Raw genomic sequence first — 26,272 nt, forward strand, 5'->3', positions numbered from 1 at the left:
GAAGTGAAACACATCAGAGGGAGCAGTTGTCATCTTGGCCACTGATGGTCACTGTGGCTTTTCCCAGGTGCTTGCTGAAGTGGAGGCTTAAGGGTCCCTCCACTCTGTGCTGCCCAGACAGAGCCACAGCATGGCTCAGCCCCATGCCACTCTCAGCTCTGTTTCCCCTGCTCTATTCCCAGCTTTATTTTGTTCCAGTTAATCTTTTTTTTTCTTTTTTTCCCCTCCTTTAATCAGTTTAGTGCACATTGCTCCCTCCACATGGCAGATTGCATCTGAGGGATGGCATGGCCTAGCTCTGTGCTTCAAGTGATGTAGCATTTTAAAATATGGTATCTACACTGGCACTCCTGGGCATGGATGGTGGGGAGATTCTCTGTTACTGGCAGAAACAGTGCAATAGCATCAGCTACACAGAGCGGAGGAGAAAAAAGGTAGTGTGGACATGCATGTTTAGGTAACAGCAAACAGTCCTTAGCACAATTTTCCTTTATATTGAGCTTGCAGCCTGAGTGTGGCAGTCTCTAAATAATGAATTGATCACTCACAGGTGTATTCTTAATACACAAAAATAGTAATAAAAAAAACAGTACTAACCCTAGCTTCTCAATTTTATTCTCTGGGAAACACAAACACATCAGTATTCATAGAAACAGAAGGAAAGCTGTCATACTTTTTGATTTGAGTATAGAAATCACATAAGATGGCACTGTTCCTTGCAATTGTTGTGACAGGCCTGATTAAGCAGCTCCAAAGTAAGTGATATACAGCGCCAATATGCCTGCACATCTGAAGGTTTCTTTTTCTTCCTTTTTTCCCTTCCTCTTTTCCTTCCCTTTTATTAATGCTAGCTGCAGTTCCTCTGTTCCCATGTTTATCTACTTTATTTGGAAGGGAGGTGAGGAGGAGGTTCCCCTGTCTGATGGAGTTATTTTTGCTGTAATGAAGGCAGCCTGCTCTCCCCATGCTGTGTGGACTGCTCATTTTCCAGTCTCTTGGAGAAGAGAAGGAAACTGTGCCTGAGCAAGAGCATGGTGTCATTTGGTCTTTGGGCCTCCACCTTGATTTCTTGAGAAAAAGGGTAATTTTCTCGGCTCTGTGAAGTGCTCTTGTTCGGAGTATTTGAAGTGGAAAAAAGCTTCTGTGAACACCCCTTCAAAAAGATGGGTCACTTCCAGGCACTTCCCAAATCAGAGGACATCTTGTGTTCTCCATCTCCCAGTGGTGTGACCAATTGCTGTTGCTGCAGTTCTGGGTATGCGGCTTGGCCCTCTTGTCTGGCAGAAAAGGACCTGGGGGTGCTGGTCAACAGCCAGCTGACCATGTGCCCAGGTGGCCAAGAAGGCCAACAGCATCCTGGCTTGTATCAGGAGTAGTGCAGCCAGCAGGACCAGGGAGGTGATCGTCCCCCTGTACTCAGCTCTGGTGAGGCCACATCTCGAGTGCTGTGTTCAGCTTTGGGCCCCTCAGCACAAGAAGGACATCGAGGCCCTGGAGCGTGTCCAGAGCAGGGCTACGAAGCTGGTGAGGGGCCTGGGAACACAAGTCCTGTGAGGAGCAGCTGAGGGAACTGGGGTTGTTTGGTCTGGAGAAGAGGAGGCTCAGGGGAGACCTCATTGCTCTCTACAACCACCTAAAAGGAAGTTGTAGTGAGGCGGGTGTTGGTCTCTTTTCTCAGGGGGCAAGTGATAGCATGTGAGAAAAGGGCCTCAAGTTGTGCGAGAAGAGTCTTAGAGTGGGTATCAGGAAGAATTTCTTCACAAGAAGGGGGGTTAACCATTGGAACAGGCCACCAAGGGAGTTGCCATCCCTGAAGGTATTTAAGAGATGTGTGGATGCAGTGCTTAGGGACATGGTTTTGTGGTGGGACTCAATAGATCAGATGGGTGGTTGGGCTTGATGATCCCAACTGCTTCTTTCCCAACCTCAAACATTATATGCTTCAGTGGAAGTGGCTTTGTGGCGCAGTTTGCTGCTGTCCTGTTTACAGGAAAATAGAGGTTGTGTCTGTAAGGTCAACACGCATGCACCCGCTCCCGTTAACTTAATCTTCAGATCTAGTATTTGTGCTGCTGACCGGATGTTTTCACTACTGCTCCATGGCGAGTGGAAACTGACCCCCGAAGAGGGGCGAGGCATCATTTACATAAGAATGGCCCCATGGTATGCGCTGTCTCCGTACCCAACGAGCCGGGCCCGCCCGCGTTGCCTTGGGGACAGAGCCAGCGCCGCGGCCGCCATGAGCGGCCCGCGGGCCGGCAGCCGGGAGCCCCGGGCCCCGCTCAGCCCCGGCCGCCCCTCGGCTGCCCAGGTACCGGCTGCCGGCAGGGCCGGGCCGTGCTCCGGGGCCGGGAGCAGCCCCGCCGGCCCCTCTGAGCCCTCCGAGGCCGGGCCGTGCTCGGAGCAGTTTTGGAAAAACGCTTTCCCGGTCTCCAGGAGTTTTCTGTTGGCTGTTTCTGCGGAGGGCGACCGACAGTACGGCTGGCTGGAAACCGCTCTCACCAGTTGTCTTTTCGATTTTAAATTTATTGTTATTATTTTTTTAACAATTTCTGCAGCTGCAGAGCTTTACTTGGTGGTGGGCGTGTGCTTCAATCCCACCTCGGTAAGCTTGAGCCGATCGTTAGAGCTTATCTGTACAAACTCAAGGACAAAACCTCTCCTTGTTAAGTGTTGCAGAAGGGAGGGTCTGTCATGTGGCAGGAATTTACGGTTATCTAAGAATTTCTTCTTCGCCTTTCTTACTGCTTTGAAACCGGTTCGCTGGCTTTGATGTGAATTGAGAGGAGACACCCAAGGATAATGCTTGGAAGAATCGAGCTCGTTTCTGCTGAAGATAGAGCAGAAAATTTGTAACAGTTTCTTTTTCTGAAGGGAAAACTATTTGTTAGTGCACGAACAGCTTGGTATGCCCCTCATAGTTGAATGCCAGTTGTGTAATTATGCTATATAACAAAAAATACAGAGGTTCTGTGTGTTGCAAGATTGATTGCCATTATATTAACCATGCTTGTTTTTACCTGATTAGAGAGTTTTCGTTAGCACAGCTTAGTTAGGGAACTGACAGCAGCTCCATCCCACTGACCTGGAGTCAGCAAGCTGTGAGCAGTTCTGCGGAGGCTCAGGAGCACATTAAGAAAATTGTGTTTATAAATTGTGGGCTACAAACGGCAAACCAATCTAGAGCAAGTCGGTCTTAACTGTGTTTATACCCACACATTCAAATATATCACAAATATCTGGCTTGTATTGCCTGTAGGTAAAACACAATAGGCGTTGTAGAAGTGCGAGAGTGTTGGCATTCCGTGGTGGTCTGTTTTCAAATCTTTCTTTTAAACAAATCTCTTACAAAAGTCATATAACACTATTCAACACCAATGAAGTAAAACCCATAGAACAAGCGAGCTGCAAAAATCCCCGCATAAGCACTTAATTTTGTTATATTTTACTCCTAATTCTTGTCTTGGCAATTACCATTTTTATTATTTTGGCACTAAACACATCAGCTCTTCCTCATTATTCGTTTTGGAAAATCAATGATATAAAGTGTCTTGGGAGATCCAATTTCCTTAATTTAGCCCTGCTGCCAAAGGATGAAGTGGAAAAAAACCAAAAAAAATAATATTTACAGTAATTGATGCTTCTACCTCTGCCTTGAGAAGACTGCTGTCTTTTGTCATACTAAATTTATTATTTAAATTTAGATGCAAAGTCACCTCTTCCTAACAGAGAGGAAAATGAAAGATGACACTGCTTTAACTGCTGCTTGTAGTAGTAGAGGGTAAGATTAAAATTTTGATTGTTGTGCAACTTTCATCTGGGCCCATTAATCAAGCCTCTTCAGTAGATAAACAACACCAGACAGTGATTTTTATCATTTAGTAATACCTTTTTAATGACTACTGCAAAGGGAGGAGGGTAGGGCTAAGCAATACCCTCCTGAAAGGAATTTAGAAAATCTCTTCACTAATTATTTGGGCTTTTGGGAATGTGTTACTCATTTTTGTGTGTTTCCAGAACTATGCTAAGGCATAAAAAAAACCCCTCCACAGGCATATAACTCCCCCGCCACCCAACCCAACATCTTTAATATTACATGCAACTTTAAAGGTTGATATTCATAAAGCAGTATTAATACAAATATTTTGAGATCTCTGATGGCAGGCAAATTGGGCAAAGCCTTACTGAGAAAGAAGTTAAGCTTACCCAAAATATACATACAGGCTGGTTAATTTATGAACTTTTTTTTTTCTTCTCTAAGATACTGGTTCATTGTGGTCTATTTTCATCTGATTTAACAAAATCTGACTTATTGTGTAATAGTGGCTCACCTTTCTTGCATGGGTGTGTTTAGCTGCTGTGGCTATTCTGAAGCTACGTGTGTGCTGGCTGGCTAGCTGCTGTTGCCAAGCTAATTCTGCACTGGCCAAGGGCTATCTGCTTTCCCTTCATTCACTACTGAGTCTCTGAAAACTGGCCACTGCCTGATTTTCATGAAACTTGCAGATATTTACATAAGATCAGCTTTTTATTGTGCAGATTTTATGAAATTTATATATTCTAAAACTTGAACTTTTTTTTTAAATATATATTAGGATAGGTTCTTTTGCAAAATACAATAAAAGTTGAATGATCCCTGAATGCTGAAGTAGATTTCTTTCCTTTAAAATCAATTTATACAAGAAAGTTTTAAAAGTGGCCTTGTTAGAACATATTTTGATTATTTTGTCAGAACGTTAAGCTAATCAGGTGCTGGATGACAACAAACTTTTAATATTACATTTCTAACTGTAGTTAGAATATTTACAATCAAAACATGGTGCTTAAGCTCCCTTTTCTGGTTGTTGAGCCCATGCAAAATGATTTCCTATTGTTCTCCATTGTCCTGGGACTAAAATTTCCCTGTGATTTCTGAGGGAGATGAATTCTGTATAGAATTTTTTCTATAAAAATGTTCATCTCAGTATTTTATATTGGATGTCATCTTCATGCTGGTTGCAACAAATAATAATCATCTGTGCTGCTGCGTTAGGAAAATGCATTGAGTTTTCAGAAATTAGAACAATTTTTATGCATATATACACCTGTAAGCATAAAGTTGCATTAGGAAGAAAAATAGGTTCAGGATTTTGTTTGTTTTCAGAATGCAAACTATTATCACCTGTTTTCAACCTCTATTTTTTTTTTTCCATTTAGAAACAAAGGAAGAATGGAGCCAATAAAGGTTCGTGAGTCATCATTTATTTTTGGTCTGCCAATCCAAATGTGCCTAAGTGCTTCCCTGCCCTGAGTAGTGTTCATCTGCTATGGGCAAGAGGCAAGGAAAGACTGTACCAGCAGTCACTCAGTGTAGTGGTCAGTGATTACTTTTTGAGGGCTTTCTATTTTTGTAGAGATTAAAAAAATATATATCTTTTGGGAAAGGGGGAGAGGGGGGCAGAGTTAGCAGTGTTTGCCAGGGTCGAAATTAGAAGTGTGGCAGGAAAGGACATTGTTAATAAAGGAAAAGCTGATAAAAGCAGAATGGGAGTGACTGACTTGAACAGCTGATGGATTTTGAAGTGTATGGGTAGGTATAAATCTAGTGAATATTGTTGATGTTCTGTCAATTCTGAATTAAGTGAAGTTTGCCAATTACAGGCCAGATTCCAAAATGGTGGAAGTAGTTATCTGGTAAAAAATGAAAAAACCCACACCACATAATAACAATGATGACCTCATGTTGTTCATCCTCTAAAGAATGTCTATTGCTAATGAAGCTAAAGGTTTAAGTAAATATTACTCTTAAATATTGTAAATATAGATTTATCTTCTGTTTGGCATTGAAAGTAAAATGAAAGCTTAATTTTCTTGCTGGTAAATGGGAAGAGATAGAAATTTCATAATGTGAATGGGTGAAACATTTAAAACCCAGACTGCTCTAGAGCTCATTGAATTATAATATATGCAGGTTTCTCCTGTGTACTGCCTCTTATTCTTTTAGCGCGTTATTCATTTTATTCACATAACTGTAATCAGTATAAACTATGTAGTACTCATGAGACATTACAAATCTGATTTTTTCCAGGGAGTGACAAAATCCCCACATGTACATTGTAAATCTTACTCCTGTAGTAGAGTCAAGCCCAGTTAATGGAGTTGTTATATGCATGACTAATGACCAGACTTGTGAATAGCTGCTGGCAAAACATGGAAAGCTATTTACTTAAATATTAAGACATGTACGCTCCCTCCCCTCCTCCCCCAAATGTTATAAGTATAGCAGCTCTCCTAGTGTGGTGTTGCAGTGATTAGCTTCGTATTTGCTAAGGCACTTGAGAACTGCTTCTATAAATCTCACTAAAACCATAAATGAGTGAATGGCAATTCCTGTTGACTTTTGCACTTGGCTTATTTTAAATCCTTCTGGATGTCTATCTTTATCTCTTTAAAATACTCACCATTTAAAAATCTACCTTTGTATAACAAATGTAGGTTTTAGAAATTCCATCTGTAAAGGGCTTTCTTACACTGATTGTTGCTGAGGAACGGGGCCTTCTTCAGCTGTGATCTGTAATTTTATTATTTCATCAGTTTCGAGATGTGTGCCTCTTTCTGTAGAGTCAGAAGCAGTTGTCTTTGTTTAGGGAAGAAAAAGAAAATGTACGCCAATACAGTAATATAAATATAATAACATATAAATAATGTAAACAGTGTTAGTATTTGCTAGCAGTGGCTGTGGTTTTGGAGCCGTGCTGTACTACAGGATGAAACAAAGCTCTCTACCTCAAAGAATTCCGTGTGGTTGTACAATATGAAACAAGTGGAATAAAGCAAAAAGAAGACAAAGTAGCAAAGAGATGGCCCATGCCGTGCCTTACTCCCTTAGAATGATGATAAAGTGTTGAGAAAATTGGCAGCACTTTTATCTCAGAGGCTGTGCTCTGCTGTACATGACCGTGAGCTGTGCTGCGTGTATCAGTCTGTCTTGATGAGAGTGGCAACTCCTCTGTGAAAGAGCACTGCTGAGTGTCTTTGAGGAGATGAATGTGATTAAACTTGATGGATATAATGCGGTCTCTACTAGGGAACTGAAGAAAGATTAAAGAGTCGACAATATTATAAAAACTAATCCAAAGTAATTTACCTTCTGCCACAGTCCAAACCAGTAGTTTTGCCTTATTCCTCAAGGATTTCTGTATGTGTTTCTTGATAGAGAGTTATTTTACTAGATATTCACCTGTTTAGAAAACTGTTCATTTTTTTTCCTATTTAGACTGGACAGGAGCTGAACTTCTAATTTATCTCAGCCTGGAAACCAGTGCTGATGTAGAATGAAATAGAAGGGCTACATGTCACACTTTAACTCCAAAATAATATGTGCAAGAGTCTCTATTAACCTCTTGTAAACTCTGGATGCTCCTTTAACATCATGCTTTCTGGCTTAAGGAAACCTTAAAGAACTTGGAACTTTCTTATCAAACCATCAGATGGCTGTCTCCATGCAATGCGTAGCCAAAGGAAAGGCATCTGAGACACACCCTTCGTGCTCTAAAAGAGGAGGCTGCTGACAGGGAGTTCTTAGGGTCAGCACTGCAACCCCGTAAAAGACTCTGAAGCTGAAATAGCTTTTACTAGCCGTGGTGTGTAAGCTCTCACTTAGGACTGCTGTGGTACTTGAGGACTGGAGGAAAGCAGACATGATGCTATTTTTTTTTATTAGGAGGACATTTCATTTATTTGTCTCATTGAGAAAGCTGTGTTGAAAGTGCAGTGTTGAGTAGACAGGTTTCTGTGATGTTTTAATAAGCTGTAATTTCTAAATGCAAGTTTTTATGCTTTCAGTTTTAGCGTGTGTAGTTTTCAGCTATATACATGTCCTATTACTCAGGTAGTTCCAGTTGCTGCTTGTATTAGCCATCTGGCCTTCTCTTTTGGTGTGTTTTGTAGCAGTCATAATCATGAACACAGTTACACACTCCACAGGAAGCTTGTAAGTTTATGTCAGCAGAACGCGTGCTTCTTGCATTTTCTGAAAATGTTGTTCCAGAGAATGGGTTTTGGTCAGTTAAAAGACACATGGGAGCTACTTGTTCTCCACCTCCTTATTTCCTTTTGATCATCTAGGTTGTGCAACTGTGATCATCAGGAAGCTCAGCTCTTTATTTGGACTCTTCCAAGGTTGCTGTGTAGGTTTTTGTTCCTCCTTCCTTCCCCTCATTTCAGGGGAACAAGTTAAAAAAAAGCAACAAAAACAAACCAAAAAACAACAGGGAAAGGAACAGATAGCTAAGTGTTCTCTTTCTGGGACCTTAGGTAGTTGTCTTTCGCTCAGTCAGCCTTAAGATGTCTTGAGATTCAGTTTGTCTTGCGCTCATGGAGACTGATGAGTGTACGAGAATGGAAACGACAAGTTTGTGAGAAAACAGTTCAGGCAAAGAGCTAATGGTGTGTGTTGCTCACTTTTGATGTGTTTTTCTTTTCAAGTCTAAAAGCCCAGGTATGTCTGAAAGGTGAGAGAAGGCAGAAAACTATTTCTGCTCCCAGTTGTTTCAGTAAGGGTTACACATCCAGTTATACAGTCTGCTGAAGAGAGGCACTGTTTAATTTCTTTTTTAATTGAATGTGAATTGTTCCAGGTTGCTAGTTTGCTAGTCCTTACAGCCCTGATGTTTTTATAGACTGGCACTCAAATAAAAAATAAGGCTTTTTGTGTGTATATACACATACATGTGTGCCACCATGCAGTGACCAAACTACAACAATGACATCAGAGGCACCTGATGAATCATTTATGATTTTAATCTCATTTATGTCAGTTTCACCTGCCGTTCAGTGCGTTTGGCTACACTCTTAATGAAATCCCTACAGGCTTTTTTCTATTGCTCTATTGCTCCTCAGTGTTCATCAGTGCTATTTGTTTAGTGGCCTGTCACAGAAAATTTTCATGCTTTTATATTCAAATAAACATTTTAATGCATGGATCTTACCAGTACTTACCAGCTTGTTACAGGAGGGTAATGTTCCATTTAGAACTGAAATATATTTTATTACAGAAAAATATTTTTGTTCCAGGTAATTGTTCAGGAGTAATTTTTGCATTTAAATAAGGGTACTATGGAGAATGAATTTTAGTTTTCAAGTATGACAAGCCTATACAAATTGCTTCTTTCTACGTGGAGTTAATACTACTTAATTACATAGAATGGCACTGTAGCTCATTTAAAAAATCATGCATGGCTTTCCTAAATAATTTAGCTGTAAATCTGCCTCCCTGAGTTGCTTGAAAAGAGCGTGTTGCAGGCTGGCACCCCCTTTGCTGGCCATCAGGAACAGCATGGAGTGAAGACAACACCTCGTCTGTCGCCACTGGAATACCTAGTTTCGAGGGCAGGCATGAACTGGTGGAGAGTTGCATTTCGTAACACATACCTAAAAGCATTAGTATTGCAGTTTTGTTTACCTGTGTGGCAGCTGATGGAATAAAATTCTCTTGTTCTGTCCTCTAACACACGTGCTCCCAGTATCGCCTAAACGGACTTCAGTTCTGAAGATGTTAAATTACATCATTTTGTAGTCATGGCTGACTGAAAAAATGTTCTGTCTAATGGAACTCCTATCAAGACCTCAGGTCTCAATTTTCATATTGAAAGATTTAAATAACAAAGGCCAAGAAATCCACTGCATTTGTGCTCTACTGTAGAAATGCACAAAAATAAGAAAGCGTATTGAAAAGAGTCTAGAAGGCATGGCTAAAAGAATTGTAGTCTTGAAAGTGGTGTGAAGGAGACTGCTGGAAGCACAAAGCCAGTACTTGTCATCTATTAGTAGGGTTTGAAAAAGGATGAAAGAAAGTCAGTATGGTAATGGTGATTGCTGGGGACAAGAAAGTATCATTCAAAAAACTGAAATTGTGCCCAAACTTCATAGTAAGAACTCAAAAGGACTTTTAGCCATGGCTGATTAAAAGTAAAAGCACAACTGGGCAAGCCAAAAACTGACTTTGAGAAACAGATGGAGGCCTGAGTAGGCATGGATTCTTCAACCTGGTACAGAGACAGCGGAGGTGAGACGTGATAGAAAGCTGCAGAATCACACGTGGCACAGAGAAGATTGACAGCCAGTGTGCTTTTTTTTTTTTTTTAATTCTTTCAATGTAAAATTATGGGGGTATTTAGAATAACTGCAGTCTGAAAAACAAAGTCGTTCTTTGTATAAGAGACACTTTAGTACATCATCGCCAACAAAACCTTTTGTGTGAAAGTTGACATGGGTTGAAGGAGTGACTGGAGAGGTTTGTCGACAGGGGACTTTTGAGTGTGACTAAGTTCATGGAAACTGCAGGAAGTAACCTGAGCTGAAAATAATTGGAGGCTATGGAATTGCTGAGGGGGAATATCTTATGTACTTGTGCTGTATCTGCTTGGGAACCTGCTAATGGCCACTGTTAATGGAAGGAGGGTACCAAGGGAGCAGGTTAGCCCTTTATAGAGATTCATATGATCTACCTTTATTTTCTCCCTCCTTCTAATTTATGAGTTAGATTAATCTGTCTGTATGTAATACAACTGCAAATTCTGGCTTGAAAGTTGCAAGATACCCTCATAGACACTGAGGATTCAGAATTATGCCTTCACAATTTGTCAGCGTGTTGGCAGCAGTCTGTTGTGTGGTGGGAAATGCTGAGTGACAAGAACAACACCAACTAGAAGCAGCATGCAAAAGTCAAATAACTCCGTAGTTGTGATTTTTAGTTGTAACTGAGATTTTTAATCTCATTACTTTTTTTTCCTCCCACAATGCTGAATTGAAATATAGATACACAAGGCAACCTAGCATTAGCCTACCCCTTTTTAGAGGCCGTGGACTTGTGTAAAGAATAGAAAGGCCTTTCTCTAACAAGCGTGTTGCTCTCCTGGTATACTCTAGCACTGATGCTGATGGCTTAAATTGCAGGTGAAAGTGGTGGCTGATAGAGAAATGACTGTTTACTTTATATTACAATGAGGGTGAGTTACTCTGGAAATAACATGCTTGGAAGAGAGGCCCTTTAGTAGCTGAAAAAAAAACAAAAAAGCACGGAAGCAAAAATGTTTTAAAATGTGATGTCTAATGGTTTTGTTTTCACATTGTCTCCCCAGGAGTCTTATGATCACTTTCTTTTGGATATTCCTGTCACCAGAGAGCAGATAAACCGCTATCGAGCTGCAGCAGAGACTGCTCAAAGTGAACTTGCAGCACTTTCAGTGAAGTATGATTGTGCCCAATCAGAGGTATATTTTAAAATACCTCCAAATACTTCTCCACATCTGAAGATTTTCTACAGTATCTTTCTGTTGAGAATAGAAAGTTTGCAGAAAGTCTAAAAATTCTTGGGTTGGTTACAAACCTTTTGGTTCTTATAATATTCCTTTTTTTTTTTCTTTTTAGAGTTCTGATGTGATTTTTACTCTGCTTGATTCTGTGCTCAAGAACTATGAGTTTATATTTTCAAGATTTGAACCACTCTAGTTTTTATCATCATCATGCAATACTAAATGCAATATTTTGTAATTAAACCTGGAAGTTAATATTTTGAAATTGTGGTTGTGTAAAAATTCTGACAGATGTCCTGCTGTTGTTGCTAGTAACTTCAGAGATAACTGCCCATCCTCACCCATTTCTCCAATTTATTTGAGTTATGGCTCCCAAAATTTGCATTGCTTGCATCACCAGTGAAGTTGTGTTTGAGCTAGTGAGGCTGATTTTAACTGGAGAACCTATATGCATCCTTTTCTGCTGTCTCTGTTGTGTGGATGGTAGTTTTCAGGAGAGAGGATTTATTAGAGGATAACTTTCAGAGTTTCTGTATTTTCATGCTTAATTTTTGTTAACGTAGGACCAAATAAGGTAGATTTGATACAATGCAGCAATGCAGGTGGTGGTCAGTTTCAAAATGGAGTCAATATTTGCATCTAAGAGTAATGAAAAGGTTCATATGTTTATTTCCATACTTTTAGGTGTATATATTCATAAGTATACATAGATACATAAAGTTTGATAGAGACGTGAACATTCGTCCAGCTAGTTCTTTAAACGTCTGTACATGTTACAAATGTGTATTTCTCTTGCACTCTGTAAAGTGCTTCGAGAAACACTTGCATAGCTTCTGAACCTTAAAAAAGAGTCAATGAAATAAAATTTATTTTATTGTAGATAACTGAATATGGGAAACAGCAAGAACATGTAATATTGTAGAAGAATGAATTGTTTATTCAGTATCCAGTCAGAGCTATAGGGATGAGTGTCTGTCAGCTGAGCTTGAATTCGACCAGTTGATCCTGAAATTACTGCAAAGATCTTTTACAGTTAATTGCTATCTAGGATAAGTACTCTAAATTTCTTTTTCACAAAGTTGTACAGAATTCCATGTTCTCATAGACAGAATTTTTTTCACTGGAAATCTCGAATGGCTTTATTGCCAGCATGACCGACTGATTTATAGAATCTTTCAGCACTGTTCTTGCAAAACAGAAGAATAGTCAAGAAAGCAGCTGTTCATGCTCTTCTTAATAAAGACCTTCATGACCCAGCTGGGGTCAGAGCCCAGTTACGCTGAGCACTCTTAAAATTCATAATATGGGATTATTTTTGTTTTATTCTGCTATTGGAACTGACCACAAAGGCAATAGACAGAGGAAAAAATATCACATTTTGCAGATGGGGAGTTGAACCACAGAGAAAATTTTAAGGTTATGAACACTTTAAGCTACCATAACTTGGTTTAACTGCCAAACAAAGCAATCCTGCTGTTCCTTCAGCTGCTTGTTTCCTTTCCCACACTGTCCTATCGTTTGCCTTGGCACAAATGTCTGTGTCTTATGGTGTGCTGGACTGTGGAACGGATCCAGCTGAAGGATAAAGCCTTTCCTTCTGGGTCGTTTTTTGAGCCGGATCAGTTTCCTGATCTATTTCATCTCATCGCCATAGGAGTATTTCTGCTAGCGCAAAGAAGAGGGTGGAGTATGGACATGAAGCCTATGAGACTGGGAAAGGATGGAGCTGCATTTCTCAAAATCAGCACTGGTTTACGTCAGCTCCAAAGGCAGTGGCTGTTCAGTTGGCTCACCAGCCTCCTGGAATTTCACTCTGAGTATCTTAGGTTTGGTCACACCAGAAGCTCCTGGTAGAACCATGAATTTTCTGACCTCCTGTATTGCAGCTTGATGTCTTAAATATTCACTGATGCTTGCCACAAGTTAAAAGCCCTGCTGCTTATATCTGGAATTGTCAGGAAAGCTGGAATCAAACCTTAACACTTCTAATAGTAAAAGTTTTGCTTTAAATTATATGTTGCTTTTAACAAAGTAAAATAGTTGAACTGAAATTCTGTGTGTGCTTGGTGCATCTGCTTGAAGCTCAATCTTTTGCAGAAGTCTGTAGCATAAATAATTCAATGGAAAATGGTACTTTAACAAAAAGAGAGAGGGGAAGGTAAAGAAAAATGAATGAACTCCATGAACTACTGGGAGGCTCTAATATCTCTGGATCAGGTTCTTAACGTTTGGCAGTAATCTCCCTCCTCCTCCTCCTTACAAGTCTCTCTTGCCGTTTCTGTGTAAATCGAGCTACATTTCACTGACCAAAAAATAACTGTTTGCATAAGCTGGAAAGAGATTACCTTAAAGCACAAATCTCCAGAAACTTCTTTGCCTCTGAATATGCTGCAAATCATCAAAAGGTTCCACCCTCATAAAACAGGATACTTTGCTATTACATCTCCCCACAGCTATACATTATTTGTGGAATTGTGCACTAGAACTGGGAGCAGGGAGGAGGCAGGCAAAAAAAAAGAGGGAATGGTGGTATTAATTACTGTATTGTAATGCAGCTGCATAAGGGAGGTGAGTTAAGGTTGTGTGTGAGAAGTAAAGTGGGTATTTTCTAATTCTGTATTTGTGAGCAAATGTATCTTCCAGGCAGAGAGATTATATTAAGTTGTATTATACAACATAAGTTTTTTTTTCCCCTATTATTTTCTTTTAGTAATATAAAATAAAATTGTCTCCCTCCACTCAGTTTCATAGTGATAGAAGACTGTCTTCTCACAAGTCTGTGTTTCTTGTCACGTTATTGAACTTTTAATGCAGGCAAGCATGTCAGTCTGCACGAAATTATTTTTCCTTTTTAATTAATTTTCTCATTTTCTGTTTATAGCTTCTAGAACTCAGGTCCAGAATGGTCTCTAAGGAAGCCTCTTTTCAAGAGCTGAAGGCTGAAGCTGAAAGCTACAAGGAAAACAATGCTAGACAGGCGTCTCTTCTCCTGTCTTTGCAAACTCGAGTTCGAGAGACAGAGGAAGAGTCCAGTGTACTTGCCACTTCCAAAAAACAGGCTGAGCTGACAGCTCAGGCAGCATTCAAGGAAAACTGTGAGCTGAAGGAGAAACTTCATGAGCAAAATGCCAAACTTAAGTAAGATTCATGTGAGATGAGAAACATTTTTTGATGACAGAAAGCTGCAGTTGTCAACAGAAAAATAAGTTGGTGGGCAGAATTTATGACAGAATTCAGATCTGCAGTTATGTTCTGTAAAACAATTGTACCTGAGTGTGTGTGGAAGGTTTCAAAACTGGTATTTAGGTTTGAGTTGTTAGACCATAAACGGGGTTTTAAGAGTTGTGTCCTTTGGAGAAGAAATCACTATAATGAGTCAGCTTGGTGTAACCACAATATGCACGCACACCCCCCCCAAAAAAAAAAAAAAAAAAGAAAGGATAAGGAATTGGCTCAGTGGCTGCACCCAGAGAGTAGTGGTCAGGGGTTCTATGTCCAGGTGGAGACCGATGACAAGCGGTGTCCTTCTGGGGTCTGTCTTAGGACCAGTGCTTTTCAATATCTTCATCAGTGACATAGATGATGGGATTGAGTGTACCCTCAGCAAGTTTGCAGATGACATCAAGCTGAGTGATGCAGTTGGTACAGTAGAAGGAAGGGATGTCATCCAAAGGGACCTGGACAGGCTGGAGAAGTGGGCCCATGTGAACTGCATGAGGTTCAACAAGTCCAAATGCAAGGTGCTGCACCTGGGTCAGGGCAGTCCTGGACATGAGTACAGACTGGGAGAAGAACTCATTGAGAGCAGCCCTGCAAAGAAGGACTTGGGGGGTTCTGGTGGACAGAAGGCGAGACATGAGCTAGCAGTGTGTGCTTGCAGTCCAGAAGTCCAACTGCATCCTGGGCTGCCTCATCAGAGGAGTGGCCAGCAGTAAAGGGAGGTGATTTTTCCCCTCTACTCTGCCCTCATGAGGCTCCACCTGGAATACTGTATCCAGGTCTGGGGCCCGCAGCTCGAGAAAGATGTGGAGCTGTTAGAGCGGGTCCAGTGGAGGGCTACAAAGATGATCAAAGGGCTGGAACACCTCTCCTATGAAGAAAGGCTGAGAGAGCTGGGGATGTTCAGCCTGAAGAAGAAAAGGCTCCGGGGAAACCTCATTGTGGCTTTTCAATACTTAAAGGGGTCTTATAAAAAAGATGGAGAGTGACTCTTTACTCAGGTAGATAAAGATAGGACAAGGGGGAATGATCTTAAACTAAGAGATTTATTAAAAAAAAAAAAAGAGATAGAGATAAAGAGATTTATTTTATTTAAACTAAAAAAGATTTATACTAGATATTAGGAGGAAATTCTATACTGTAAGGGTGCTGAGACACAAGAACAGGTTGCCAGAGAAGTTGTGGATGTTCCATCCCTGGAGGTGTTCAAGGCCAGGCTGGGTGGGGTCTGGGCCAACCTGATCTAGTGGGTGGCATCCCTGCCTATGGCAGGGGGCTTGGAGTTAGATGATCTTTGAGGTCCCTTCCAACCCGAGCCATTCTATGATTCTTTTTTAATGGATTTTTCACCATTACAAGGCTAATATCTGTGTCTGTCTTGATATTGTCTAGTTAAAAGCAAGACAAGCATTACCAGATATCTGTAATTCTCAAATCAGTATTTTGCACAGCTCTTTCAGGCTCTGTGAGTTAGAAGTGGATAATTAAGTTATTTTAGTATCTGGAGAAATCCATTGCAGTGCACTTGTCTGTTATGAGCTGAATTGCTAAAAGAACCTGCCTGGGGAGTGCTAATGTTGATTGACGAGGTTTTTAGATACAATCCCAATATAAGCAAGGGATAGTAAAGCCAAAAAGTGTATTATGCGTCCTAGCAACATAGAAAACATCACAGTCTCTGAGATAATGGTTATTAAGACTCTTTAAAATGCTACTTTTGAAAAAAAGAAAGAAGGGCCTCCTATCCTGTTTGCTTCACTTGCTAGGAGAAATCTGCCAAAATACCATGCATCAGAGTTAGCCTATTGTTACAGGGATATGGTAAGTTTTATGTGGTATAAATCTGTGCTGTTTCTCCCACTGTGGTCCTGTCTTTTAGGTAGCTGCTCTGTTTTGCTCATGTTACGTGTGTCAGTATTTCCATTTGTGTTGCTGCATGGTGGTCAGGGACCAGGGATCTGCTCCAAGAGAAAAGTGAGCAAAATAAAAAGCTCAATTTGCAGCTCTGACAATCCCAGATCCAGTTAGCTGTGTACCTGGCTGTACCACTAGACGGTTGGCAAAAGGAAAGGGACAAAGGGAAGTGAGCCTGCTGTTCTGGAAGCAACAACCATGTTGGATTAAACTGATTATGAATCTACGGTACATGCTTTCAAAGCTTTTTCTCATCCTCAGCTGGTGGTTACATGTGCCCCTTAATACTAATCAATGTGTTGACTCAGTAGTGAACTTGCTTAGTCTGACCAGCTTAGTAGAACAAGGCTGTTCATAATTAGGTATCCAAGATTTTAATTGAAAACCACTGATAAAAGGGAAGAGCAAGCCAGTAGGCACGAAACACACGTTTGCATTGTATACCAAGGGATACAGTCAAAAATATTTAATGCATTCTGTGATTGGTTTCCAAGAAGTACATCTCCCCTATTAAAAATGATATTTTTCTACTCAACATGTCTATTGCCAAAGTATTTTTAGAACCTGAGCTGTGAAGAGCATTTTTTTTTCTCCCCTTCTCTTTGCTCATTAGTTCTGAAGAGCTAGCAAAACTGTGAAAGAGCTGTGTTCCACTTTTTGTACCTGAATGCCTATTATCTAAGTGCTGACACCTTTATGGCTGTACTGAAGGTAATTAGGTTATTCGTCGGGTTGTCAAGTGTATGATTTGTTCTTCCAATTGTTTATTTTTAGCAGTGCTCCTGGTTCTGTGGGTGATGCACCTTATTTTCAAAGCCATAGAACAATTTGCATGATTGGCAGTCAATTTAATACAATATTCTAATGTATATATGTGCATGTATGGCATTTCTGGATTTTCATACCTTTTCACTTCTGATGTATCCCTCCTCAGGACAGCAGTTTAGTAACCATCTCACAGCTTAGTTTTGCTGGGGTAACGGAGGAGAATGCCAATTGCCTGGAGGTGAGAAAGCTGCGAGGTGCTTGTTTTCTGAGGGTCAGAGCGTGCTTTGCAGAAAGCAAAGCTCTCCTGGTTCACAGTGGGTGCTGTGCAGTATTACACAGAGTTCTCTGCATCCTGTGCAGAGCAGTAATTAATGTTTTCCATTCCTCTTTGTTCTCCTGTCTTCCCCTTTGAAGCACTGACAACAACCTTGCTTTCCTCTCTCCTAAGGTTCCATCTTGAAGTTTTCCAGGACTGTCTTACAGCAATCTAGTGGACATTTAATGGACTGCCTTTGCACCCACTGTGCATTTTCTATAGGTTTCTCATGCTGCTTTTATGAAAGTGATTATGAAGTGATGCTCTGTGCCTGTTTGATTGCCATCCTAGAGAGGAAGAAATCAGAAATGGAGAAGAATGAGCCCAGAAATGGCTAGCATGACCACCTTGAAAACTTTGAACAGTGCTGTGCTCTCATAAACAAGTATTTAACAGTTTCAATAAACTAGTTGCCCTAAACAGCTGTTTGGTGATATCTCACATCTCATTTTATTTCAGCATTCAAATCTTTGTGAAGACCTTGCTTTAGAAAGTACTTTCTTATCTGGAAGCTCAATAGATTTGTCTCTTGCACTGAGTGTATTTTTACCACTGAGTACCATTTTCATGGGTTTTATCGGAGAATGGCTCCAAACTGAGAATTGTCGATGCTGTTTCTGTGCTGTACGGTAATGTTATATCCGATCTCTGCATGCTGTTGGGATTAGCAAGTGCTATGGACAGCTTGTTAGCAGTTCCTTTCTTCAGCGTCAGTTGACAGGTGTACTGAGACTGGTGTACCACAAGTATAAACTGCTCCTCCTTCTAATAAGATACTCCAAAATAGATTTGGAGTTGATGTTTGGATTAAATGAATTTTGAACTTTGTTTGGGGATTATTTTTGTTAGTCACTCTCTTTGTAGTTTTTCAGGAGTGATGCTCAGTGTTACGGCATCGTGAGCAAGATTTAGACATAATAGCACATTTGCTATCTGTGCAGGCTACGGCAATGCATGTTTCCCAGACATGGGAAACTGTTCCTGGCAACTGGAAGGGAGTAAACATATTTAGGCCACTCTGTTGTTTGTTCATTCTTACAGGGAACACTTACAAACTGATACCTGCTGTTAATGTTGCTACCTTTAGCAGTAGGACTGATAGGTGTTTCACATGAGTTATGTATCTGTATGGTAGGCACCTTTTGAAAGTGATGAAACTGATGACAAAAAGCTGCCTTTTCTGCATAATATTGTGGTGATCCCTTGATGCTTTTTTTCTTTAATGGATGCCTTTAACCTGAATCCAACCTGCACTTTTTTTTTTTAACCTCTTTACCTCTATGCCCTGTGTTCATGGGCAGTGTTACACCGCAGAAGAGTGTGTATGTGCAGCAAAATAGTGTCTCTCCTCTCTGCTTTTGCCTGTGAACTTCCCCTCACAAGCTCTCTGGATGCCCTACGCTTCCATCAGTCAGGAGGGGCTTGTCTTTCCCCTGTTTTTTGAACAGCACTGTCAGTTTCATTAGAGAGGGATGATAAGTGCTTTAATATATTTTTACTGTAATTTGATCGCTCTTCCCCCTTTTCCTAAGCTTTTACGTGCAGCCTCCATTTTGAATATCCTGAGGACAGTGCATTGATGCTACCTAGTTCTTTTATTGAAATTTTGTGCTGAGAATGTGGTTGGGATTGTAGAAGATTCTTTAAAGTGCTAATCAAAAGCAAAGATGAAGACGTGTTCACACATAAGGTGACTAAAAAAAGTTATATATATTAAACAGTATGTAGAGAGAGCTACATAACATGTAACTTTCAAAATTCATTTTCCAGTATGCAGAAGCTAGCAATCATCTTGGGATAATATCTTTTGCCTAGAATTGTGTTTCAGAGAACATTTATCCTGATTTTTTTTGGTTTGTCTATTTCGTTGAATTAGTAAATATTTGAATGAGTGTGAAGAAAGCAAGACACAAGCTTTTAAGATCAGCAGAAAGTATGAAGAGCTCCTTTCACAGCTTTCTGAATTCTTGGACGCAGACATCAGAGAGAAAGAGAAACCACAGGAACATTTAATGTCAAAGGTGATTGTGTAAGCAAGGGTTTTCTAATATGTGTGGACAAGACTTATTAAAACCTTTTACTGTGTTTTAGGAATATCCGCAGGAGTGACAAAGTTAGTTTAATTCATAAAAACAAAACAAACAACCCCTCCAAAAAACTGGTTTGACGAAGAAAATGAATTAATCCTTCTACGTAGAAAATTAGTAGAAGAATATTTGTTTATTATATATATATAAAGAGGAATCTTTGTCTTAAATAATAATTTGCAGAGTGGTATCGTTTAAGACAGGTTTTTCATATTGGCCTGATTTTCAAAGGTGTTGAACACTAATTGACTTTAGTGAATTCAGTCTTATTTGCGTACATATTTTATCAGCCTATAGTTTCCAAGTACAACCTTGATATGGTTGAAAGCTTTCCTGAAAACATTAGCAATGGGCATCACAAGATGACATGCAAATTCTACCACTTGTGTTTAATACTTATCTCAAGCTGACGTACCATTAAGTAGAAATATCTGAAATGGCATTTGCTAAAACAACCTTAACTGTGCCCTGTGTAACTGTTAACTGAGTAATAAAATGCTGTGAATCAATATAGGGTGTATTTGAAACTTAAGCATAAAAATTTATTATCTCCCCTCAGAATATTCCTGAAGTACTGAATGCAGAACGTCCACTTAGGAAAGGAAAATTGTTTGTGTACTCTTTCAACCTTTTAGAGGCTGCTGAAGGGCACTTTATTCTAATTTTATGCGTTCTTATATAGTGTCTAGTCTTCTGTATAGCCGCTTTTCTTCACTTGGGAGCACACTCGGTATTTTGGGAATTTCTCTTTTGTTATATTCATACTATAACTGTCCTGGCTATAAGGAAACATTAATAAAATAAGATGATCTAAGTAGGTGTCACAGTTTTCTTACAGTCCTTGCCCTCATAATATTACAAGCATATTCAAATTGCAACAGATACACGTAACAAAACTTGGCTAGTTGTCATTGGAGGCAAAGATACTTGCATTAAGCTGCATCTCTTACATGCTTTAAATTAAGCAAATAAACATTTATTTATTTATTTTTTAAAGTATACATTGTCTCTTTTTTTTTTTTCTTTTCTTCCTGACAATTAATAGATCTATTTGGGAAATCTAGCTTGCACTGAAAATTGTATGCATTAGGAAAACTTAGCTACCAGTCAGGGTACATTTTTTTCCTAATGCAGTCTTTGAAGCGCCCACACTTATCTACTCCCTTCTTGGAAACAACGTAATGTACCAAAACAGCACCAGAATCTTACTGGAAATACTCCTTTTTCCAAGGTGCTGGCTGTTCAGCACAGCAGCTCACCAGGTATTTGGCCCTGCTCTTGAATACGCTCATGAAATAGCTGTTACTAACTCAAATCTTCCTTTGCCTAAAAAGTTTCAAGCATAAAATGCAGCTTTCAGTTTGTCGTTCCAAATGAGAGGCATAAATCTTAACAAGCCCAACCAAAGCAGTCTGCTTTTCACATGAAGATAGTTATATGATCTGTTTTTGTTTTGAGACCTGCTTTATGTCAACTGCAGATACTCAAAAGTGCCAGTAGCTCTTCACCTCTTTAGTAGATCATAGACATTGTGTGGGGGTAAATCTGAATCACACTGCACTAAGATGTGAGTTTCTGGTGGGAATATGGTTCTCATTTTAATTGTCTTTCTGCTCTTTTAGAAAGGAGTAGTAGAATGCAATTATAAATCTGGCCTAGGGTTCTCGGAAACATCATGTCTGTATTAGGATGATTAGGAGCTGTATACTGGGATGAATAAACATAATTAATTGTTTAAAAAATGTTTCCACTATTTGAATTATCTCTCTAGGTCTGTGAAATATGTAAAGAAAATCTGGCACTAAAAGGTCAGGTTGCTGCTCTTCAAGAAGCTATTGATGGCCATTAGATGGAGTCCAAGGCTAGCAGAGAAACTATCGTGAGGCTTGTTTCAGAAGCAAACAAAGAGCAGAAAAAGGCAGCAGGATACTATCAAGACATGGAAAAACTTAGTAAGGTACATAACTGAATCATGCATATGTTTGTCTAGTTTTCATTTGTAATTTTCATTTCTCAAAATTTCAGATCAATTTTGGATAGGAGTTGCATGAGAAAAAGTACTTCTGAAAGACTTTCACTAATGACGGTCTTTAGTAAAAAACAAAAGGTTATTCTAAGGTTATTCTCAGCTTTTTCAAATCTTAAAATATATGGAAATTAAACAATAACTGTGCAAGGTAGAACTGATTTAGATTTGATGTTTTCTGATGATGCTTGCAAACTGACATTTTTGCTCCCTTCATATTGTAGCCTTTATTTCTTGCACAAACATGTAATTAAGCAGAAGTTTTGCTAAAGCATTGTAAATGTATAAGTGTGAATATATCTGAGGCACAAGCATGGAACAATGGAAAAAATGCTTGTTTAAATAATATTTATGTGATGTTGCAAGTTTTCTGAGAATACAGTTACTCAGATTCTTCAAAAATTCTAATGAGATTGAAAGGAATTAGTAGAATCCTATTTTATTATTTCTTTTTCTCTTAAGGTCTGGAAATAAAGTGTCTTGGCTTTCAGACACACTAGATTATCTTGTTTCACTGCATAATAAACCAGTATATCATAAGTACTCAGTTGACTCATACCCGAAATGTTGTAGGCTTTAGGTTGTCTCTTGCAGAAAAGTACAACTTTACTGTGGAGAACCTGTAGAGGGAAAATGTGCAGCAGGAATGATGGTGAAATGAGAACTGTAGGTGAAGTCGTAAGTCAAGTATTCACCAAATTCACCTAGGTACAATTTGGAAAGAAAAATATATGATTTAAGGACTTAAGTACTCCAAGAGAGCTCGCCATAAGGGTTTGGTATATCGCAAAGAAAGAACAAAGTCAGCTACTGCGGCAGTTTTCCTTACTACTTTGTACTTTGAGTGATAACTGCAAAAAGAAAACAGTTTACTAAAACCATAATGGAAATTTCTTGCAGGTACTAGGGAAGTGTGGTTAAAGCTGATGGTCAGAACTAAAGAAAATATGATTAAAGTGCCAAATATGTAGCTGAGTTATGTGTAACTGACTTTGTAGAAAATTTAACATAAATACAACCTTGTGCAAGTAAGTTTTGAAAGTTAATATATGTTAATGTTTTCTCCACCCCTCCAGCATTACTTTTTCCCTGAATGATTTATCACAATCATACACTTTAAAGGATAAAGTGTTCTGATTTTGTTGTAGGCAAAATACTTAGCAGATGAGAGAGCTGACAGCATGCTTTTAAGAAGAAAGAATTTGTTGTGGGGAAAATGAATGTTAAGTACCACAAGGGTCATAAATTTTACTTACTGCTGAAAATGCTTCTTAACAACCTGTGTAAAATTTCCTAAGACTCAAATTGGAGTGAGAGTGAACCTGGACTGAAAACTTAACCAGGCCTTTCTGAGAACTTTTTGTCCCTGTTCTTCAAGCATGTGTGTGAATAAGGGTGGTGCGCTTGCCAGGTAAGCCAGAATCAGGAGACATTCTAAACTGAGATGAGGCTTCATTTATGATTTGTTTTGCAAGTTTGCTCTGAGTGCCAAAATATTTCAAAAGTTGAAACACTTGGATGAAAAATATTTTCCTGTTATTGCGCGTATGCCAAATACATAATTTATTTAGCCCATTTTACAGAAACGTCTTGCTGAATTATCAGCATTGCCTTTCAAATGAAGTGTGTGCCATCATGGCTTATTTAGAGGTTGCAGATTCCTCCAGTGCTGTTTCAGTTTAGCTACTTAATTTTGCAGAGATTGAATAAATCTCCTGAGAAGGTTTTGTGTTCACAAAAGTGTATAAAGAAATTCAGTATTGAAAAAATAAGTAAAAACGCAAAGAATGTTTTTAATCCGCGTATCTAAAGCAGGATTTATAGCATCCCTTGTTCCTCTGATGGATGTTTTAGGTTACAAGAAGGTCATCTTCAGTGGTATAAAGTAGGTCTGACTTTTCACAGTTTAAATAAGCACATGAATAGAGTTGTGCATTGTTTCGTGTTCACTTGTGAAGGAAAAAAGCAGAAATCCATACTGTCACAGGTAATAAAGAAGTGTTTCTGTGCTAGCCAATATGTTGGCTATGTTTTGTATTACAAGATGATGGACACTTTGCCCCAGTTTTGTCTCTCAAAATTCTTCTTAATTACATAGGGGGCAGAACACAACCTTTCTGTTCAGGAGTTCTGTCAGTTTTCTCTGACAAGTCTCAGTCTCAGCCCTATTCATGTCTCTTCTCTGAACCATTTCCAGTTTTTCTTGCCAGGTGGTTCTTCACTCCTGCTCCTTGGGGTTTTTCTGTGCTCTCTCTTGATGAGCTGCCTCTCTTTATGCCCCAGGAAGAGGCAGCTAACTCATGGCCAAGTAAGCAGATTATAGACTGAAATTCTTGATGAAGAAAATGCAAGCCAGGTTGGTTGTATTCAGACAATATTAGCATGATAAAAAGTTAATAAGTGAGAGTTATTCAGAATATTCTTTAGTAAATTTGATGCTCCAGGATTTGTTGGTGTCACCTGGTTTCCATTGGAGCAACAGTAGCAAGCGAACAATAATTTTACTAATTCCCGTGTCAGCCTCAGTGCATTACAACTATAGAACAGCGACCAAGAGAAACTAATGTAATATCAAAACAAATTTAATTAGCAGTAGGTAGCCACCAACCTTTTTTTTTTTTTTTTTTTTGGTACTGTTTTACTTTTGTTTCAGAATCCTGAACTTCCCACATTCCCAATTGAATATTGTGAGAAGGTGCTCCTGGAATTCTCTGAACATAACATAAATGTTTTTTCTGACAGTGCTGTATATCACATTTGTGTTTCATAGAAAGTAATTTTTAAATGCTGCCCAGATTTCTAGACTGAGAATTGGAATATCTATTCGTTCTTTCTGTGTGCCCAGACAGTGATTATTTATTACGATCATCATTAATTACAGTATTATGACATTCTTTGAGAATGTCTGGAAGTCTCTAAAAAAAAGAAGTCTCTAGCCAAGTTTCTTTCTAGTATTTAATAAATATCTACACAGTATTTATATAAGGTATAGAACGTGCATGTATTCTTTCAGATGAATTTGCCTTTCATATAGCATTGACACTGATGAGCCACAAGAATTGGTAAACTATCTTGTTCCTGTTTCTCATTTCCTCTGATGATTCAACCTGGAAATATTTGTGATTCCTCTCAAATGTTAATTTAAATATCTGTTTTGCAAACGTGTGCACCATGCAGTGTCTTCAAAAAACATATTTAGAATATTATCAATCAATTTTAATTAATTCATATGTATCTGTATATACTGTTGATGCAAAATTGATAATAAAAATGATTTTTTAATTCATTATTAATGTATTAAATTGTTATTAATTAAATCTAAGTAGTATGCAGTATAAAATTTTTAAATCAATTGATTGTATGAAAACATAGTTAATTAAAAATAGGCTATTATAATTTAAGGAAATTGAGAAATTGAGTAAACAATAAACACTCCTACATGTTTAATATACTCAAATACTTTGATTGTAGGAGATGTGACCAAATGATTTTAGTTTTTGCTTTTCCTGATAGACAATGGCTTTCCCAGTTAGAACCTGGATCTTTTTTTTTTTTTATTTTTATTTTTTTTTTATTTCTATTTGTTGTAAGAAGTCGTTAAGAAAATTAATTTTATAGATAGGTTTCAGCAGACATCTCAATTATTTTCAGGTTGAATCATCAAAGAAGGTAGGAGATAAGAGCAATCTAGTTTAAAGTTCTTGTGGTATAGCAGTGGTAAATGGAGACACAGCTGGTGTAAGAATTCATCTGGAAAATACTGGCATTCTCTTTTATAACTTATTATTCCTGTTAATGTAACCTGATTTTTTTTTGGGGGGGGGGGGGGGGCTATGTAATTGACTTAGTATATTGAGACCCTTCTGCTCATTGAAGTGCTAGTATTAATAATGATGGTGTAAGTTCAAATATCCTTCTCTGGTCTGAAGACTCTCTCCAGTTATTTAACTTAAATGCTGCACTCTTGGAAGACATTCAAGGCAAAAAGCCCAGAGTTTCCTCTGGATGGATAACAAGTGCCTCAATTAGCATATGGCCATAGCAAGAAAGAAAAGGGAGGAGATGGGCTTGTGGTTGTGGCAGGGGTTGTAGAGGGATAGATGCTGGTGAAGGACAGCAGTTATGTAGGAATCTGCTACATTAGGCTGAACAACTGTTGTCTGTGCTGTGAGAGTGGCTAGTGGCTGGTGAGTATGTAAGAATGCAGAAGCAGAGGTACTTTTTGCCCTATATTCTCTCAGCTTCCTGATTCAAGGATTGCATCTATCTCCATGCTAACAGCTAATGCTACTACTATACAAAACAATATGTATGTTTCGCATAAAATCTCATGAAAGCCCTTTAGAAAATGGTGCTGTCAGCGTTAGTGAATTTTGACCAAAAATAAACAGTAATCCCTGCTGTTCTCTATGTGGAAAGCTATACTGCAAAATACAGGCAAGGCTCTGGACGCTGTGTGACTATCACTGTTAAATATGTGTGAGTTCTGCAGAAAGAGCCTCAGCTATTTCATGAGCTTTCAGGTCTGTACCCACCTTCTTATGGCATAGCATTTCTCTTTATGAATCTTTACGCAGTATTTCTCTTGATGCCCCAAGTCCGTCAGTGCTCTGAAGGCATCTGGATAATGCCCTCAATAAAATAAAAT

The 26,272-nt window shown here is 39.0% G+C and overlaps 1 protein-coding gene across 1 annotated transcript in view; it reads left to right on the forward strand.

The window, feature by feature from the left end:
- The first annotated feature begins 1,880 nt into the window (after positions 1–1,880).
- The window catches only part of CCDC170 (coiled-coil domain containing 170), a 45,511-nt gene continuing 21,119 nt past the window's right edge, over positions 1,881–26,272 (forward strand). The window contains 8 exon segments of the mRNA XM_080585901.1: positions 1,881–2,605; positions 3,705–3,781; positions 5,197–5,224; positions 11,121–11,252; positions 14,176–14,432; positions 19,388–19,532; positions 21,370–21,444; positions 21,448–21,555. Coding sequence (XP_080442027.1) covers positions 2,081–2,605; positions 3,705–3,781; positions 5,197–5,224; positions 11,121–11,252; positions 14,176–14,432; positions 19,388–19,532; positions 21,370–21,444; positions 21,448–21,555 — 1,347 coding nt within the window. The 5' untranslated portion in view covers positions 1,881–2,080.

This window comes from Anser brachyrhynchus (genome assembly GCF_964034855.1).
Source record: "Anser brachyrhynchus genome assembly, chromosome: 3".
Classification (NCBI taxonomy): Eukaryota; Metazoa; Chordata; class Aves; order Anseriformes; family Anatidae; genus Anser; species Anser brachyrhynchus.